The 17,889-nt window shown below is 38.5% G+C and overlaps 1 protein-coding gene across 1 annotated transcript in view; it reads right to left on the bottom strand.

Annotated features, from left to right (window-relative positions):
- AK9 (adenylate kinase 9) overlaps positions 1-17,889 on the bottom strand; it is a 204,826-nt gene that overhangs the window by 150,159 nt on the left and 36,778 nt on the right. The window contains 1 exon segment of the mRNA XM_079147365.1: positions 11,256-11,354. Coding sequence (XP_079003491.1) covers positions 11,256-11,354 — 99 coding nt within the window.

The raw sequence follows: 17,889 nt of genomic DNA, 5'->3' as shown, positions 1-17,889 counted from the left end.
GGAGGCAAAATTGGAGGATGGATGGATTGTAGAGAGGAAAATGAGGAGTAAGGGTGGGGGAAAGGAAAAATAATAGAATGAGACAAACTTCATTACCCTATGTACATGTATGATTGAGCAAATGGTGTGATTCTACTTTGTGTACAACCAGAGAAACAATAGTTGTACCCCATTTGTGTATGATGAATCAAAATTTAAAAAGAAGAATTCCATTCCTTTTTAAGGCTGAATAATATTCTATCATATGTATATACATATATTGTTTATCCATTCATCCATTTATGGAAATTGGGATGTTTCTGCCTTCTGGTTATGGAGAATATAATTGTTATAAACACTGGAATACAAGTATCTAATTGAGTTTCTACTTTCAATTTCTTTTTGGATAATACCTAAAAGTGGACCTGCTGGATCATATGGTGATTCTTTGTTTCACTTTTTGAGGAACTATTAAACCATTTTAAACAGTAGATGTCCCATTTTATGTCCCCAGTAGCAATGCAGGAAGGTTCCAATAAGTCAATGCTTTTTTCCAATTTTTTGAAGAAGAGCCAAACCTAATGGGTATGAGGTGGTATGTCATTAGGATGAGTCACATCCCTAGCCCCTATTATGTTTTATTTTGAGACAGGTCTCACTAAATTGCTTAGGACCTTGCTAAGTTGCCGAGGCTGGCTTTGAATTTGTGATCCTCTTGCCTCTGCCTTCCAAGCCACTTGGATTACAGGCATGCACTGCCATGACTGGCCTGTTTTTGTTTCAAAAGTTTTGTTGTGTTGTAGTTAGTATCTTAAAGAATATTGTAGTAGAAATGACAAAAAAAAAAAGAGTTCAGAATCTACATAATTAAAATGATCCATGAAGCAAAAGATGAAATTAGAGAGCAAATGCAGACAATGCATGATCACTCCAATAAACAGTTAAAAGAGCAAATGCAGGAAGCACAATAGCACTTCAATAAAGGGAGAGATCCTTGAAAAAAAAAAAACAAACAGAAATACTTGAAATGAAAGAAACAATAAACCAAATTAAAAACTCAATAGAAAGCATCACCAACAGAATAGATCTTGCAGAAGATAGAATCTCAGACAATGAAGACAAAATAGTTAACTTGAAAATAAAGTTGGCCAAACAGAGAAGATGGAAAGAAATCATGAGTGGAACCAACAATTATGGGATATCATGAAAAGACCAAATTTAAGAATTATTGGGATTGAGGAAGGCACAGAGATACAAACCAAAGGAATGAACAACCTGTTCAATGAAATAATATCAGAAAATTTCCCAAACCTGAACAATGAAGTGGAAAATCAAATACAAGAGGCTTAAAGAACACCAGGTGCACAAAATTACAACACATCCACATCAAGGCACATTATAATGAAAATACTTCACATACAAGATAAAGAGACAATTTTAAAGTCTGCAAGAGAAAAGTGTCAGATTACATATTGGGGAAACCAATATGGATATCAGCAGATTTCTCAGCCCAGACCCTAAAAACTAGAAGGGCCTGGAACAATATATTTCAAGCTCTGAAAAAACATGAATGTCAACCAAGAATCCTATACCCAGCAAAACTAACTTTCAGATTTGATGATGAAATATAATCTTTCCACAATAAACAAAAATTAAAAGAATTTACAAATAGGAAGCCTGCACTAAAGAACATTCTCAGCAAAATATTTCATGAGGAGGAAGTGAAAAACAACAATACAAGTCAGCATAGGGAGGAACTACCCTAAAGGAAAAGTCAGTCAAAGGAGAAACCAATCAAGTTAAAAACCAAAAATAAGCCAAAATGACCACAAATACAAATCATATCACAATAATAATCCAGAATGTTAATGGCCTAAACTCATTAATCAAAAGACATACACTGGCAAATTGGATTAAAAAGGAAGACCCAACAATATGCTGCCTTCAAGAAATTCACCTCATAGAAAAAGACATTCACAGGCTAAAGGTGAAAGGATGGGAAAAAACATACCATGCACATGGACTCAGTAAAAAGCAGGTATCTCCATCCTCATATCAGATAAAATGAACTTCAAAGCTAAGTTAGAAGGGAAAAAGAAGGACGTTTCATACTGCTACAGGAAACCATAAACCAGCAAGACATAATGATTTAAAATATTTATGCCCCAAACAATGGAGCATCTATGTACATCAAACAAACCCTTCTCAATTTTAAGATCAAATAGATCAAAACACAGTAATAGTGGATGGCTTTAATACATCACTCTCACCACTGGATAGATCCTCCAAACAAAAACTGAACAAGAAACTATAGAACTAAATAATACAATAATGATATAGACCTAACTTGAGTACTTCACTCATCATCGAGCCAATACACTTTCTTCTCAGCAGCTCATGGATCCTTCTCCAAAATAGATCATGTGCTCTGCCACAAAGAAGCCATTAGTAAATACAAAAAAAAAAAAAAATTAGAGATACTACCTTGTATTCTATCAGACCACAATGGAATGCAATTAGAAATCAATGATAAAATAAAAAACAAAAACTACTCCTACACCTGGAGACTAAATAATATGCTATTGAATGATGCAATGATAACAGAAGACATCAGGGAAGAAATAAAAAAATTCTTAGAGGTAAATGAGAACAACAACTCAATATAGCAAAATCTCTGGGACACTCTGAAAGCAGTAATAAGAGGAAAGTTCATTGCATTGAGTTCATACATTAAAAAAAAAAAGTCAACAACTAAATGACCTTACATTACATCTTAAAGCCCTAGAAAAAGAAGAACAGATCAACACCAAAAATAGTAGAAGACAGGAAATAATTAAAAATCAATGAAATTGAAACAAGAGAAAAAATTCAAAAAATTGACAAAACAAAAAGTTGGTTCTTTGAAAAAGTAAACAAAATTGATAAACCATTAGCCACACTAATGAAGAGAAGGAGAAAGAAAACTCAAATTACTAAAATTTGTGATTAAAAAGGAAAGATCATGACAGACACCACTGAAATACATAACATAATGAGAAACTTCTTTGAAAATCTATACTCCAACAAAATAGAAAATATGAAAGACATTGAAAAATTTTAGAGACATATGATCCTCCCAAACCAAATCAGGAAGACATACACAATTTAAACAGATCAATTTCAAGCACTGAAATAGAAGAAGCCATCCAAAGCCTACCAACCAAGAAAAACCCAGGACCAGATGGATTCTCAGCCGAGTTCCACAAGACATTTAAAGAAGAACTAATACTAATACTCCTCAAAGTATTCCGGGAAATATAAAAGGAGGGAACCCTTCCAAACTCATTCTATGGTATATATACAAATTTTTATGTTGCTGGTAGAGTTGCAAATTGGTGCAGCCACTCTGGAAAGCAGTGTGGAGAATCCTCAGAAAACTTGGAATGAACCCACCTTTTGACCCAGTTATCCCACTCCACGGTTTATACCCAAAGGACTTAAAATTAGCACATTACAGTAATGCAGCCACATTAATGTTTATAGCAACTCAGTTCACAATAGCTAGATTGTGGAACCAACCTAGATGCCCTTCAACAGATGAATGGATAAAGAAACTGTGGTATATATACACAATAGAATATTATACAGCCATAAAGAAGAATATTAGAGGGGGTTTCAAGATGGCGGCCTAGAGGGTGGCTGCATTTCATGTTGCTCCAGGACTCAGGATTCAAAAGAGGAGATATTGAGACGCTTGGGACCAACTCAAAGCAGCTGGGTGACTCTCACCCCCTGGGGAGGCATCCCGGATGGGACGGTGGTCCCGGAACGCAGGAAACGTTGTGAAGTAGAGCTGCCGGCGAGACGCCCCTTCCCCCGCTGGAGCAGTGAACTCGGACAGCTGGGAGCGCCGTAAAGGAGGCCGCTCGGCACAGCGCTGGGACTCGGAGCAACCACTGGGGCTCCGGCGGCTGCCCAGGGGAAGAGTGGCGAGGAGAGCTGTGTGGACTCAGGACACCGGGGCCTGCCCTGAGGAGGAGGAGGAGGAGCGTGGCCACTTGGATTCGGAGTGACTGCACCACAGCTACAGGCGGTTGCCAGAGGAGAAGCTGCGCGGCGAGCTGTTTGGACTCAGAACGACGCTTCTGAACACCGGGGCCTGCCCTGAGGACGAGGAGGAGGAAGAGGAGCGCGGCCGCTTGGATTCGGGGTGACTACACCAGAGCTACAGGCGGTTGCCAGAGAAGGGGCTGCGTGGCGAGCTGTTTGGACTCAGACCACTTCTGAACCCCGGGGCGTGCCCGGAGGAGTAGGAGGAGGAGGAGGAGGAGCGCGGCGGGTCCTTTGGACTCGCAGTGACTGCATTAGCGCTCCAGGCGGCTGCTCAGAGGAGAAGGCGAGTGGTGAGTTGTTTGGACTTAAAGTGACAGCTCCTGAACACAGGGGGGCTGCCTGGAGGAGAAGCGTGGTGGGACGCTTGGTCTTGAGTGGCCGCACCAGAGCTCTGGGCGGTTGCCCAGAGGACCCGTGCTGCGGGTCACGTGGACTCAGAGCCACTCAGAGCGACCGCTCCGGAACACCCGGGGGGTTATCTGGAGAAGGAGGAGGAACGGGGAGGGTCACCTTGACTCGGAGTGATTGATTGCCCAGGGCTACGGGGGGTTGGTGGAGGTGGAGGCACGCAGTGAGTTTCTTGGACTCCTAGTGACCGCACCGGAATACTGGGCGGCTGTCTGGAGGAAGAGGCGTGTGGCGGGTCTCTGGGATTCAGAGCGATTGTACAGGGCCCCAGGTGGCTGCTCAGAGGAGGGGCCGCATAGCCAGGCGATTAGGTGCAGAGCAGGGTCCCAGGATCTAGGAGGCTTCTTGGTGGAAGAGCCACACAGAGACAGGCTTAGGGCGGAGCGAAGGTTCCAGGCCTGCGGGCAGATTCTCTGAGGAAGGGCAGCCTAAGGAGAGTCATCTGCAAAGGGTGAGGCTCCCAGGCCCAGGAGGTAGGGCCGGGCCCCTGGGAACTTTGCAGAGGAAGGCAGCCCAGCCCAGGCGGTAGCTGTAAATTGAGGGGAACCTCTAGGAGGGAACTGACCAGCGAGACCTCCCCACCGGGTGAGTCTTCCCTGCTGGGTGAGGTTTCCCCACAAGGACGGTAAAACCAGAGACTCAGGCCCAAACAGGCCTTGCCTCAGCCCACAGCCTAGGTCCCCTTTGGATGACCATTGGTCAACAAGTGGAGGCACCTCTGCCCACTAGCAGGGAATATACCCCACCTGAAGGCCACCACTCCTAGAGAGGCAGCTTCCTTGTGGAGCACCGCATTATCAACTTCCTCCAAGACTTCAGCCTACTGAAGGCTAAGGGGGGATATATATAGAAATCTTCAGGGACATTGTAAGTCAATAGAGGAAATCTGCAATATCTCAGCGGTCCTCTGATACCTGAACAATATGAGAAAACAAGGAAAGAAAATGCTGCAAACAAATCTAGATGTTACATCAATAAAACCCAGTGACAGCATGGCAGAAGAAATGACAGAAAAGGAGTTCAGAATGTACATAATTAAAATGATCAGAGAAGCAAACGATGAGATGAAAGAGCAAATACACGCACTGAATGATGAGATGAAAGAGCAAATGCAAGCATTGATTGATCGCACCAATCGACAGTTAAAAGAGCAAATACAGGCAGCAAAAGATCATTTCAATAAAGAGTTAGAGATATTGAAAAAAAACCAAACAGAAATCCTTGACATGAAGGAAACAATAAACCAAATTAAGAACTCCATAGAAAGCATATCCAGTAGGATAGAACACCTGGAAGACAGAACCTCAGACATTGAAGACAAAATATTTAACCTTGAAAACAAAGTTGAACAAACAGAGAAGATGGTAAGAAATCATGAACAGAATCTACAAGAACTATGGAATATCATGAAAAGGCCAAATTTAAGAATTATTGGGATTGAGGAAGGCCTAGAGAAACAAGCCAAAGGAATGAACAACCTATTCAGTGAAATAATATCAGAAAATTTCCCAAATCTGAAGAATGAAATGGAAAATCAAGTTCAAGAGGCTTATAGGACTCCAAATACACAAAATTACAACAGACCCACACCAAGGCACATTATAATGAAAATACCGAACATACAAAATAAAGACAGAATTTTAAAGGCTGTGAGAGAAAAGAACCAAATTACATTCAGGGGGAAACCAATACGGATATCAGCAGATTTTTCAATCCAGACCCTAAAAGCTAGAAGGGCCTGGAACAACATTTTTCAAGCCCTGAAAGAAAATGGATGCCAACCAAGAATCTTATACCCAGCAAAACTTACCTTCAAATTTGACGATGAAATAAAATCCTTCCATGATAAACAAAAGCTAAAAGAATTTACAAAAAGAAAGCCAGCATTACAGAACATTCTCAGCAAAATATTCCATGAGGAAGAGATGAAAAACAAAGAAGCAAATCAGCAAAGGGAGGAATTATCCTAAAGGAATTGTCAAATAAAGGAGGAACCAAGTTGTGTCAAACAAATACATAAATAAAATTTAAAAAATGAACCAAATGACCGGGAAACCAAATCATATCTCTATAATAACCCTGAAAGATAATGGCCTGAATTCATCAATCAAAAGACATAGACTGGCAGATTGGATTAAAAAGAAAGATCCAACAATATGTTGCCTGCAAGAGACTCACCTGATAGAAAAAGATACCCATAGACTAAAGGTGAAAGGATGGGGAAAAACAAACCATGCGCATGGACTCAGCAAAAAAGCTGGAGTATCCATCCTCATTTCCGATAATGTGGACTTCAAGCCAAAGTTAGTCAGAAGGGATAAAGAAGGTCATTTCATACTGCTTAAGGGAACCATAAATCAGCAAGATATAACAATCATAAACATCTATGCCCCAAACAGTGGCTCATCCATGTATGTCAAACAAATCCTTCTCAATTTCAGAAACCAAATAGACCATAACACAATAATACTAGGTGATTTTAACACGCCTCTCTCACCACTGGACAGATCTTCCAGACAAAAATTGAACAAAGAAACCATAGATCTCAATAACACAATCAATAATTTAGACTTAACGGACATTTATAGAATATACCATCCAACCAAGAGCGAATACACTTTCTTCTCAGCAGCACATGGATCCTTCTCTAAAATAGACCATATATTATGCCACAAAGCTAATGTTAGCAAATACAAGAAGATAGAGACACTAGCATGTATTCTATCAGATCATAATGGATTGAAGTTAGAAATAAATGAAAGAGTAAAACACAGAAACTATTCCAACATCTGGAGATTAAACAATATGCTATTATATGATGAATGGATAACAGAAGATATTAGGAAGGAAATTTAAAAATTCTTAGAGGTAAATGAGAACAAAGAAACATCATATCAAAATCTCTGGGACACTATGAAAGCAGTACTTAGAGGGAAATTTATTTCATGGAGCGCATTTAATAAAAGAAGTAAAACTCAACAAATAAACGACCTAACACTACAGCTCAAAGCCCTAGAAAAAGAAGAACAGAACAGCACCAAAAGTAGTAGAAGACAGGAAATAGTTAAACTCAGAGCTGAAATCAATGAAATTGAAACAAAAGAAACAATACAAAAAATTGACAAAATAAATAGTTGGTTCTTCGAAAAAAATAAACAAAATTGATAAACCTTTAGCCACACTAACAAAGAGAAGACGAGAGAAAAACCAAATCACTAAAATTCGGAATGAACAAGGAAATATCACAACAGACAGGATTGAAATACAAAACATAATTAGAAGCTATTTTGAAAATCTATACTCCAACAAAATAGAAAATTTTGAAGGCATCAACAGGTTTCTAGAGACATATGAATTGCCTAAACTGAACGAGGAGGACATAAACAATTTAAATAGACCCATTTCAAGTACTGAAATAGAAGAAGTCATCAAAAGCCTACCAACAAAGAAAAGTCCGGGACCAGATGGGTTCTCAGCCGAGTTCTACAAAACCTTTAAAGAAGAGCTCATTCCAATACTTCTCAAAGTATTCCATAAAATAGAAGAGGAGGGAACCCTCCCAAACTCATTCTATGAAGCCAATATCACCCTGATACCTAAACCAGACAGAGACTCATCAAGGAAAGAAAATTTCAGACCAATATCCTTAATGAACATCGATGCAAAAATTCTCAACAAAATTTTAGCAAATCACATACAAAAACATATTAAAAAGATAGTGCACCATGATCAAGTTGGTTTCATCCCAGGGATGCAAGGTTGGTTCAACATCAGGAAATCAATAAACGTAATTCACCACATTAATAGACTTAAAGTCAAGAATCACATGATTATTTCAATAGATGCAGAAAAAGCATTTGATAAAATACAGCACCCCTTCATGCTCAAAACACTAGAAAAAATAGGGATAGTGGGAACATTCCTTAACATTGTAAAGGCCATTTATGCTAAGCCCATGGCTAATATCATTCTAAATGGTGAAAAACTGAAAGCATTCCCCCTAAAAACTGGAACAAGGCAGGGATGCCCTCTTTCACCACTTCTATTCAACATCGTTCTTGAGACTCTGGCCAGAGCAATTAGACAAACCAAAGAGATTAAAGGGATACGAATTGGGAAAGAAGAACTCAAACTATCCCTGTTCGCTGATGACATGATTATATATTTAGAGGAACCTGGAAATTCCACCAGAAAACTCTTAGAACTCATAAGTGAATTCAGTAAAGTAGCAGGTTACAAGATCAATGCCCATAAATCCAATGCATTTGTATACATAAGTGATGAATCTTCAGAAAGAGAAATTAGGAAAACTACCCCATTCACAATAGCCTCGAAAAAAATAAAATACTTGGGAATCAATCTCACAAAAGAGGTGAAAGACCTCTACAATGAGAACTACAGAACACTAAAGAAAGAAATTAAAGAACACCTTAGAAGATGGAAAGATCTTCCATGTTCTTGGATAGGAAGAATTAATATTGTCAAAATGGCCATACTACCTAAAGTGCTATACAAAGTCAATGCAATTCCAATTAAAATCCCAATGGTGTACCTTACAGAAATAGAGCAAGCAATTATGAAATTCATCTGGAAGAATAAGAAACCGAGAATAGCTAAAGCAATACTTAGCAGGAAGAGTGAAACAGGGGGTATTGCAATACCAGATCTTCAACTCTACTACAAAGCAATAGTAACAAAAACGGCATGGTATTGGTACCAAAATAGAAAGGTAGATCAATGGTATAGAATAGAGGACACGGACACAAACCCAAATAAATACTAATTTCTCATACTAGACAAAGGTGCCAAAAATATGCAATGGAGAAAAGATAGCCTCTTCAACAAATGGTGCTGGGAGAATTGGAAATCCATATGCAACAGAATGAAACTAAACCCATATCTCTCACCATGCACGAAACTAAACTCAAAATGGATTAAGGACCTCGGAATCAGACCAGAGACCCTGCAGATTATAGAAGAAAAAGTAGGTCCAAATCTTCACCTTGTTGTTCTAGGATCAGACTTCCTTAACAGGACTCCCATAGCACAAGAAATAAAAACAAGAATCAATAACTGGGACAGATTCAAACTAAAAAGCTTTCTCTCAGCAAAGGAAACTATCAGCAATGCGAAGAAAGAGCCTACAGAATGGGAGAATATCTTTGCCAATCATACTTCAGATAGAGCGCTAATCTCCAGAATCTATAAAGAACTCAAAAAACTCTACTCCAAGAATTCAAATAATCCAGTCGACAAATGGGCTAAGGAAATGAATAGACACTTCACAGAAGAAGATGTACAAGCAATCAACAAACATATGGAAAAATGTTCAACATCTCTAGTAATAAGAGAAATGCAAATCAAAACCACCCTAAGATTCCATCTCACCCCAATTAGAATGGCGATTATCAAGAATATGAGCAACAACAGGTGTTGGCGAGGATGTGGGGAGAAAGGTACACTCATACATTGCTGGTGGGGCTGCAAATTAGTGCAGCCACTCTGGAAAGCAGTGTGGAGATTCCTTAGAAAACTTGGAATGGACCCGCCATTTGACCCAGCTATCCCACTCCTTGGCCTATACCCAAAGGATTTAAAATCAGCATACTACAGAGACACAACCACATCAATGTTCATAGCTGCTCAATTCACAATAGCCAGACTGTGGAACCAACCTAGATGCCCTTCAATTGATGAGTGGATAAAGAAACTGTGGTATATATATACAATGGAATATTACTCAGCCATAAAGAATGATAAAATTATGGCATTTGTAGGCAAATGGATGAAATTGGAGAATATCATGCTAAGTGAGATAAGCCAATCTCAAAAAGCCAAGGGACGAATGATATCGCTAATAAGTGGAGGATGACACATAATGGGGGGGAGGGAAGGGTTAGTGTTAGGGTTAGAGTTAGGGTTAGGGAGGGGGGCAAGTATGGAGGAAGGAAGTACTGTATAGAGGGTAAAGAGGGGTGGGAGGGGTGGGGGGAAGGGAAAAAATAACAGAATGAATCAAACAACATTACTCTATGTAAATTTATGATTACACAAATGGTATGCCTTTACGCCATGTACAAACAGAGAAACAACATGTATCCCATTCGTTTACAATAAAAAAAAAAAGAAGAATATTATTCAGCCATAAAGAAGAATAATATTATGGCATTTGCAGATAAATGGATGGAATTTGAGAATATCATGCTAAGTGAAATAAGTCAATCCCAAAAAAGCCAAAGGCCAAATGTTTTCCCTGATAAGTGGATGATGATATATAATGGGGGTGGAGGTGGGGGATAAAAAAAATAAAAAAGTAAAAGGAAGAATGCTGCATCCAACTCAGTTGTTTTAAGAATGTGATGCCACGAAATTCCTTGGGAATATATTCAGTGTTTTATTGCTTAATAAAGGCACCAACACACTTCCTTCCATACTCAGAGTTGCACTTTTTCTTACTATAGTATTTCATTAATTCTCCAGAACTTACTATGGCCAAATGTGATGCCATGTGCAATGTACTCTTTTCTTAGACCTAAAAAAATGTTGGTTATTATCTACTTAACAGATCTCAATATTTGTATTTTCGACAAGAATATTTGGTAATAAAGTTATAATTTGCAAAAAAAAATATTGTGTTAATATTATAGCTTCTTCCCAGAAGTCAACTCCATTTTTATAAAAGGTATTCTGAAATTTCTTTTAGAACTTGAAAAGATACAAACTAAGTTTACAACACACATTGAACACAGATTTTTAAGCAGTTAAGCATAACTTACATTTTCTAATATGTCATTGATTTCTTCCTCTGCACTCTGAAGTTTGGTCAAAACAGCTGCTCTTCTTAGGTTCAGAAATTTAAGTCGTTCTACAACTGTCTAAATTAAAAGAACAAATATTTGAGTATACTGACATTTGAATATCTCAAACATTCTGAAAAAGTGATGGGTTTATCATTGGAGCCCATGCTTCCTCTGAACCTCCAGGTAGAATCCTTGCTCACTTCATCCTGGCTTCTGGTGGCTTGTGGGCAATCTGGTGTTTCTTGACTTGTTCATGCATCAATCCGAACTTTGCCTTTTTTGTCACATAGCCATCTTTTCTCTGTGTGTCTGAATCTTCATGTCCTAATCCATATTGAACTAGAGTCCACTCTATTTAAGATGATCTCATCTGAACTTGATTGAATATGTAAAGACCTTGTTTCCAAATAAGGTCGGATTCATAGGTACTGAGGTCAGGGTTTTAACATATATTTTTGAGGGACATATTTCAACCCTATGGTCCCTGAATATTCATGGCCCTATAGGTCGGGGTCTACAGGAATTCTTCAGGCAAAGGGAAGAAGCCATGTGAAGGTGGAGGCAGACGCAGGAGTGAGGCTGCCTTAAGTCATGAAGTACCTGGAACTACCACAGCTGGGAGAGGCGATGATGGATCCTCTCCTGAAGGATTTGGAGGGAACAGGACGACATCTTAGTGTGAGAGAACGAATCTCTGTCATTTTAAGTTATCCAGTGTATGGTACTTTGTTATGGTGACCCTAGGAAACTAATATAGACACTACATGAAAGAAATTAGAAAAAGAATGGGCTAGAAACTAGAATCTAAGATGAGACGGTGAATAGACAAAATAATGTTGGTGTGTGGTAGTCTGTGGAAGCTTGTATTATGCACACTTTATCCTTCTCTTGTTTCACTGATTAATTCCCTAATTCGCTTTGGGAATGTATACTTCCTTAACCTCTTAATGTTAAGCTTCTCCTTGCAACTTGCTTTCACAAATGGAACGTGGGCAGAAGTACCAGAGAACCAGTTCCAGATGGGTTTTAAATAATTTTTGCAGTGGGGGAAGGGTACTGGGGATTTACCACTGAGCTAAATCCCCGGCCATTTAAATTTTATTTTTTATTTTGAGATAAGGTCTTGTTAAGTTGCTTAGGGTCTCTCTGAGTTGCTGAGGTCAACCTTGAACTTGCAATCCTCCTGTCTCAGCCTCTGGGGTCACTGGAATTACAGGTGTGCCCCACCACACCTGGCAAGACTAGGGTTTAAGGAGCTTGGAAATTTTCAACCAAGCCTCGTGGAGCTTCTGTCCTCTAGAAAAGTGTGTCCAAGTATAAAACGTAGAAAAATTCTGGGTATATTTTCAAGAAGAAATCTGCTGTGTATGCTGATGAATTGGATGTGGATATGACAAAAAAAGAGAAAAGCAGTAGGAAGAATGGTGCTGACATGTATTGAAAGAGGCACCTGAGGGAGAAACATATCTGGGCAGGTGTTACACATGAGGATTGTTAGATATCCAAGTGGTTAGGTAGCAGCTGAGCAGCAGTCGAGTACACACTGTGTAATTCAGGGGGAAGTTGTGGGATAATTATATTTGTGGAGAGCTGTGACTTGGACCATGGTCTTTGGCTGCTTTGGAGCTGTGGCTGTGCTTTGCCTGGGAACTTTCATGCAAAGGTGCAGGATGAGATTGCCCAGGAACTATGGTAATGCCCTGCCTGAGGAAGTTTGGTGCAAAGGTACAGAACAATAACAGTCTTGACCTTGAGCCCAGGCACCAGCTGCCAGGGGTAGAGAATTCTGACATAACAAGATAATGATAATATCTTGCAAGCACTACAACCTTTAAACCTGCCTGCTTTGCAGAAACTCTGTGGACAATGGGCTTCCTGGGTATAGCAGGATAATAACAGGAAGATCCTAGCACTGCCACAGTACAATAGCTACAAAAATATTTCTAGTTCTGCAAATTTTTAGTGTGCAAACAACAATGTACATCAAGTTCCTGATTGTGAGACCCTGTATAATAAATGTGCAGAGCTAGCTCAGGGTCATTGTTCCTTCATCAGAGGTTGGGGTCCCACTTAGTCCCACATTTCTCTCTATAAGTGTTTGTGTGTCTTCCTTAATCTCCCATCATCCCTGGCTGATTTCTAGGGTTTGACCATGCAGGTCATGGCAAATATTAATTTAAGAGATCCCAGTTTGAGAAGGTATTTGAAATCCTTGGGATGAAGTCTCCTAAGGGGTGAGGACAAAAGTGAGCTCTTATTCTTGGTACAGACCCTGCTTACTTCTAAAGTCTCAGCACTACTGTACTCCTCCTATCTCACTGCCCTATGTTCCAGTCCTACAATTTACCTGCTCTTTCTTGCCCCTGGGGACTTTGCACAGACTCTTCCCTGAGCATAGAACAGTCTGGCTCCCTGCCCCTTCCCTAGCCTTCAAGTCCTGTACGTGAGATTTCAGACAGTGGCCCTTCTTACCAAACTAGGTTTTGTTCCACGAGCTCCAATAATACCCTATACTTCTCTGACTGTAATAAATCACTATTTAAATATTTACTTCCCCCAAATATTGAATACTACATAAGGGGAGGAACACATGGACCCATTTCCCTTCTTCTCATTTGTATGCTTAGAGCTTATCATAATGCCAGATACTCATTTATGTATTCCAGAAATAGCTACTGTGTTTTTTATTATCTTATTACTTTTTAGGCCTTCATTTTTTCTATATCCTTAACAAGCATTTGTTATTATCCCCCCTCTCTGATTTTTTAAATAGTGGGTATGAACTGTTATCTTAATATGGTTGGGATTTACTTTTTCCTATGACTAGTGATATTAAGCATCTTTTTTTTTAATTAAAAATCATAAATTTACATAGGGCAATGTTGTTTGATTCATTCTGTTATTTTTTTCCCTTCCCCCCACCCCTCCCACTCCTCTTTTCCCTCTATACAGTCCTTCCTTTCTCCATTCTTACCATCCTCCTTATCCCTAACCCTAAACCTAACCCTAACCCTAACGCTAAACCCTCCTCCCCCCCATTATATGTCCTCATCCACTTATCAGCGAGATCATTCGTCCTTTAGTTTTTTTGAGATTGGCTTATCTCACTTAGCATGATATCCTCCAATTTCATCCATTTGCCTGTAAATGCCATAATTTTATCATTCTTCATGGCAGAGTAATATTCCATTATATATATATAAATATATATATATATAAATTCCATTTTATATATATATGGCATTCCATTTTTTATATATATATATATATATATATGTGGCATATATATATATATATATGCCACAGTTTCTTTATCCATTCATCAACTGAAGGGCATCTAGGTTGGTTCCACAATCTGGCTATTGTGAATTGAGCAGCTATGAACATTGATGTGGCTGTATCTCTGTAGTATGCTGATTTTAAGTCCTTTGGGTATAGGCCAAGGAGTGGGATAGCTGGGTCAAATGGTGGATCCATTCCAAGCTTTCTGAGGAATCTCCATACTGCTTTCCAGAGTGGCTGCACTAATTTGCAACACCACCAGCAATGTATGAGTGTACCTTTTTCCCCACATCCTCGCCAACACCTATTGTTGCTTGTGTTCTTGATAATCGACATTCTAATTGGGATGAGATGAAATCTTAAGGTAGTTTTGATTTGCATTTCTCTTATGACTAGAGATGTTGAACATTTTTTCATATATCTGTTGATTGCTTGTACATCTTCTTCTGTGAAGTGTCTGTTCATTTCCTTAGCCCATTTGTCGATTGGATTATTTGTATTCTTGGTGTAGAGTTTTTTGAGTTCTTTATAGATTCGGGATATTAGCGCTCTATCTGAAGTATGATTGGCAAAGATATTCTCCCACTCTGTAGGCTCTCTCTTCACATTACTGATAGTTTCCTTTGCTGAGAGAAAGCTTTTTAGTTTGAATCTATCCCAGTTATTGATTCTTGTTTTTATTTCTTGTGCTATGGGAGTCCTGTTAAGGAAGTCTGATCCTAAGCCAACAAGTTGAAGATTTGGACCTACTTTTTCTTCTATAATCTGCAGGGTCTCTGGTCTGATTCCAAGGTCCTTGATCCATTTTGAGTTGAGTTTTGTGCAGGGTGAGAGATAGGGGTTTAATTTCATTCTGTTGCATATGGTTTTCCAGTTTTCCCAGCACCATTTGTTGAAAAGGCTGTCTTTTCTCCATTGCATATTTTTGGCCCCTTTGTCTAGTATGAGAAAATTGTATTTATTTGGGTTTGTGTCCATGTCCTCTATTCTGTACCATTGATCTACCTGTCTATTTTGGTACCAATACCATGCCGTTTTTGTTACTATTGCTTTGTAGTATAGTTGAAGTTCTGGTATTGTGATACCCCCTGCTTCGCTCTTTCTACTGAGGATTGCTTTAGATATTCTGGGTTTCTTATTCTTCCAGATGAATTTCATGATTGCTTGCTCTATTTCTGTAAGGTACGTCATTGGGATTTTAATTGGGATTGCATTGAATCTGTATAGCACTTTTGGTAGTATGGCCATTTTGACAATATTAATTCGGCCTATCCAAGAACATGGGAGATCTTTCCATCTTCTAAGGTTTTCTTTAATATCTTTCTTTAGTGTTCTGTAGTTCTCATTGTAGAGGTCTTTCACCTCTTTTGTGAGATTGATTCCCAAGTATTTTATTTTTTTCGATGCTATCGTGAATGGGGTAGTTTTCATAATTTCTCTTTCTGAGGATTCATCACTTATGTATAAAAATGCATTGGATTTATGAGCATTGATCTTGTAACCTGCCACTTTACTGAATTCACTTATGAGTTCTAAGAGTTTTCTGGTGGAATTTCCTGGTTCCTCTAAGTATATAATCATATCATCCGCAAATAGGGATAGTTTCAGTTCTTCTTTTCCTATTCGTATTCCTTTAATTTCCTTGGTCTGTCTAATTGCTCTGGCTAGAGTCTCAAGAACGATATTGAATAGGAGTGGTGAAAGAGGGCATCCCTGTCTTGTTCCAGTTTTTAGGGGGAATGCTTTCAGTTTTTCACCATTTAGAATGATATTGGCCATGGGCTTAGTGTAGATGGCCTTTACAATGTTAAAGAATATTCCCACTACCCCGATTTTTTCTAGTGTTTTGAGCATGAAGGGATGCTGTATTTTATCAAATGCTTTTTCTGCATCTATTGAAATAATCATGTGATTCTTAACTTTTAGTCTATTGATATGGTGAATGACATTTATTGATTTCTGGATGTTGAACCAACATTGCATCCCTGGGATAAAACCCACTTGATCATGGTGCACTATCATTTTAATATATTTTTGGATGCGATTTGCTAAAATTTTGTTGAGAATTTTTGCGTCAATGTTCATTAAGGATATTGGTCTGAAATTTTCTTTCTTTGATGTGTCTCTGTCTGGTTTAGGTATCAGGGTGATATTGACTTCATAGAATGAGTTTGAGAGGGTTCCCTCCTCTTCTATTTTATGAAATACTTTGAGAAGTATTGGAATGAGCTCTTCTTTAAAGGTTTTGTAGAACTCGGCTGAGAACCCATCTGGTCCCAGACTTTTCTTTGTTGGTAGGCTTTTGATGACCTCTTCTATTTCATTGCTTGAAACTGATTTATTTAAGTTGTGTGTGTCCTCCTCGTTCAGTTTAGGTAATTCATATGTCTCTAGAAACGTGTTGATGTCTTTGAGGTTTTCTGTTTTGTTGGAGTATAGATTTTCAAAATAGCTTCTAATTATGTTTTGTATTTCACTCGTGTCTGTTGTGATATTTCCTTGTTCATTCCGAATTTTAGTAATTTGAGTTTTCTCCCTCTCTTTGTTAGTGTGGCTAGGGGTTTATCAATTTTGTTTATTTTTTCAAAGAACCAACTATTTATTTTGTTAATTTTTCCGATTGTTTCTTTTGTTTCAATTTTGTTGATTTCGGCTCTGATTTTAACTATTTCCTGTCTTCTACTACTTTTGGTGTTGGTCTGTTCTTCTTTTTCTAGGGCTTTGAGCTGTAGTGTTAAGTCGTTTATTTGTTGATTTCTACTTCTTTTGTTGACTGCGCCCCATGAAATAAATCTTCCTCTAAGTACTGCTTTCATAGTGTCCCAGAGATTTTGATATGATGTGTCTTTGTTCGCATTTACTTCTAAGAATTTTTTAATTTCCTTCCTAATATCTTCTGTTATCCATTCATCATATAATAGTGTATTATTTAATCTCCAGGTATTGGAGAAGTTTCTGTTTTTTTATTCTGCCATTTATTTCTAATTTCAATCCATTATGATCTGATAGAGTACAAGGTAGTATCTCTATCTTCTTGTATTTGCTAACAGTAGCTTTGTGGCATAAAACATGGTCTATTTTAGAGAAGGATCCATGTGCTGCTGAGAAGAAAGTGTATTCATTCTTTGTTGGATGGTGTATTCTATATAAGTTGGTTAAGTCTAAATTGTTGATTGTGTTATTGAGATCTATGGTTTCTTTATTCAGTTTTTGTTTGGACGATCTATCCAGCGGTGAGAGAGGTGTGTTAAAATTGCCTAGTATTATTGTGTTGTGGTCTATTTGATTTCTGGAATTGAGAAGGATTTGTTTGACGTAAGTGGATGAG

This window comes from Sciurus vulgaris (assembly GCF_902686455.1).
Source record: "Sciurus vulgaris genome assembly, chromosome: 7".
In the NCBI taxonomy this organism is placed as follows: domain Eukaryota; kingdom Metazoa; phylum Chordata; class Mammalia; order Rodentia; family Sciuridae; genus Sciurus; species Sciurus vulgaris.
Note: the sequence above shows the minus strand (reverse complement) of the source record. Positions and strands in the feature narration are given on the sequence as shown.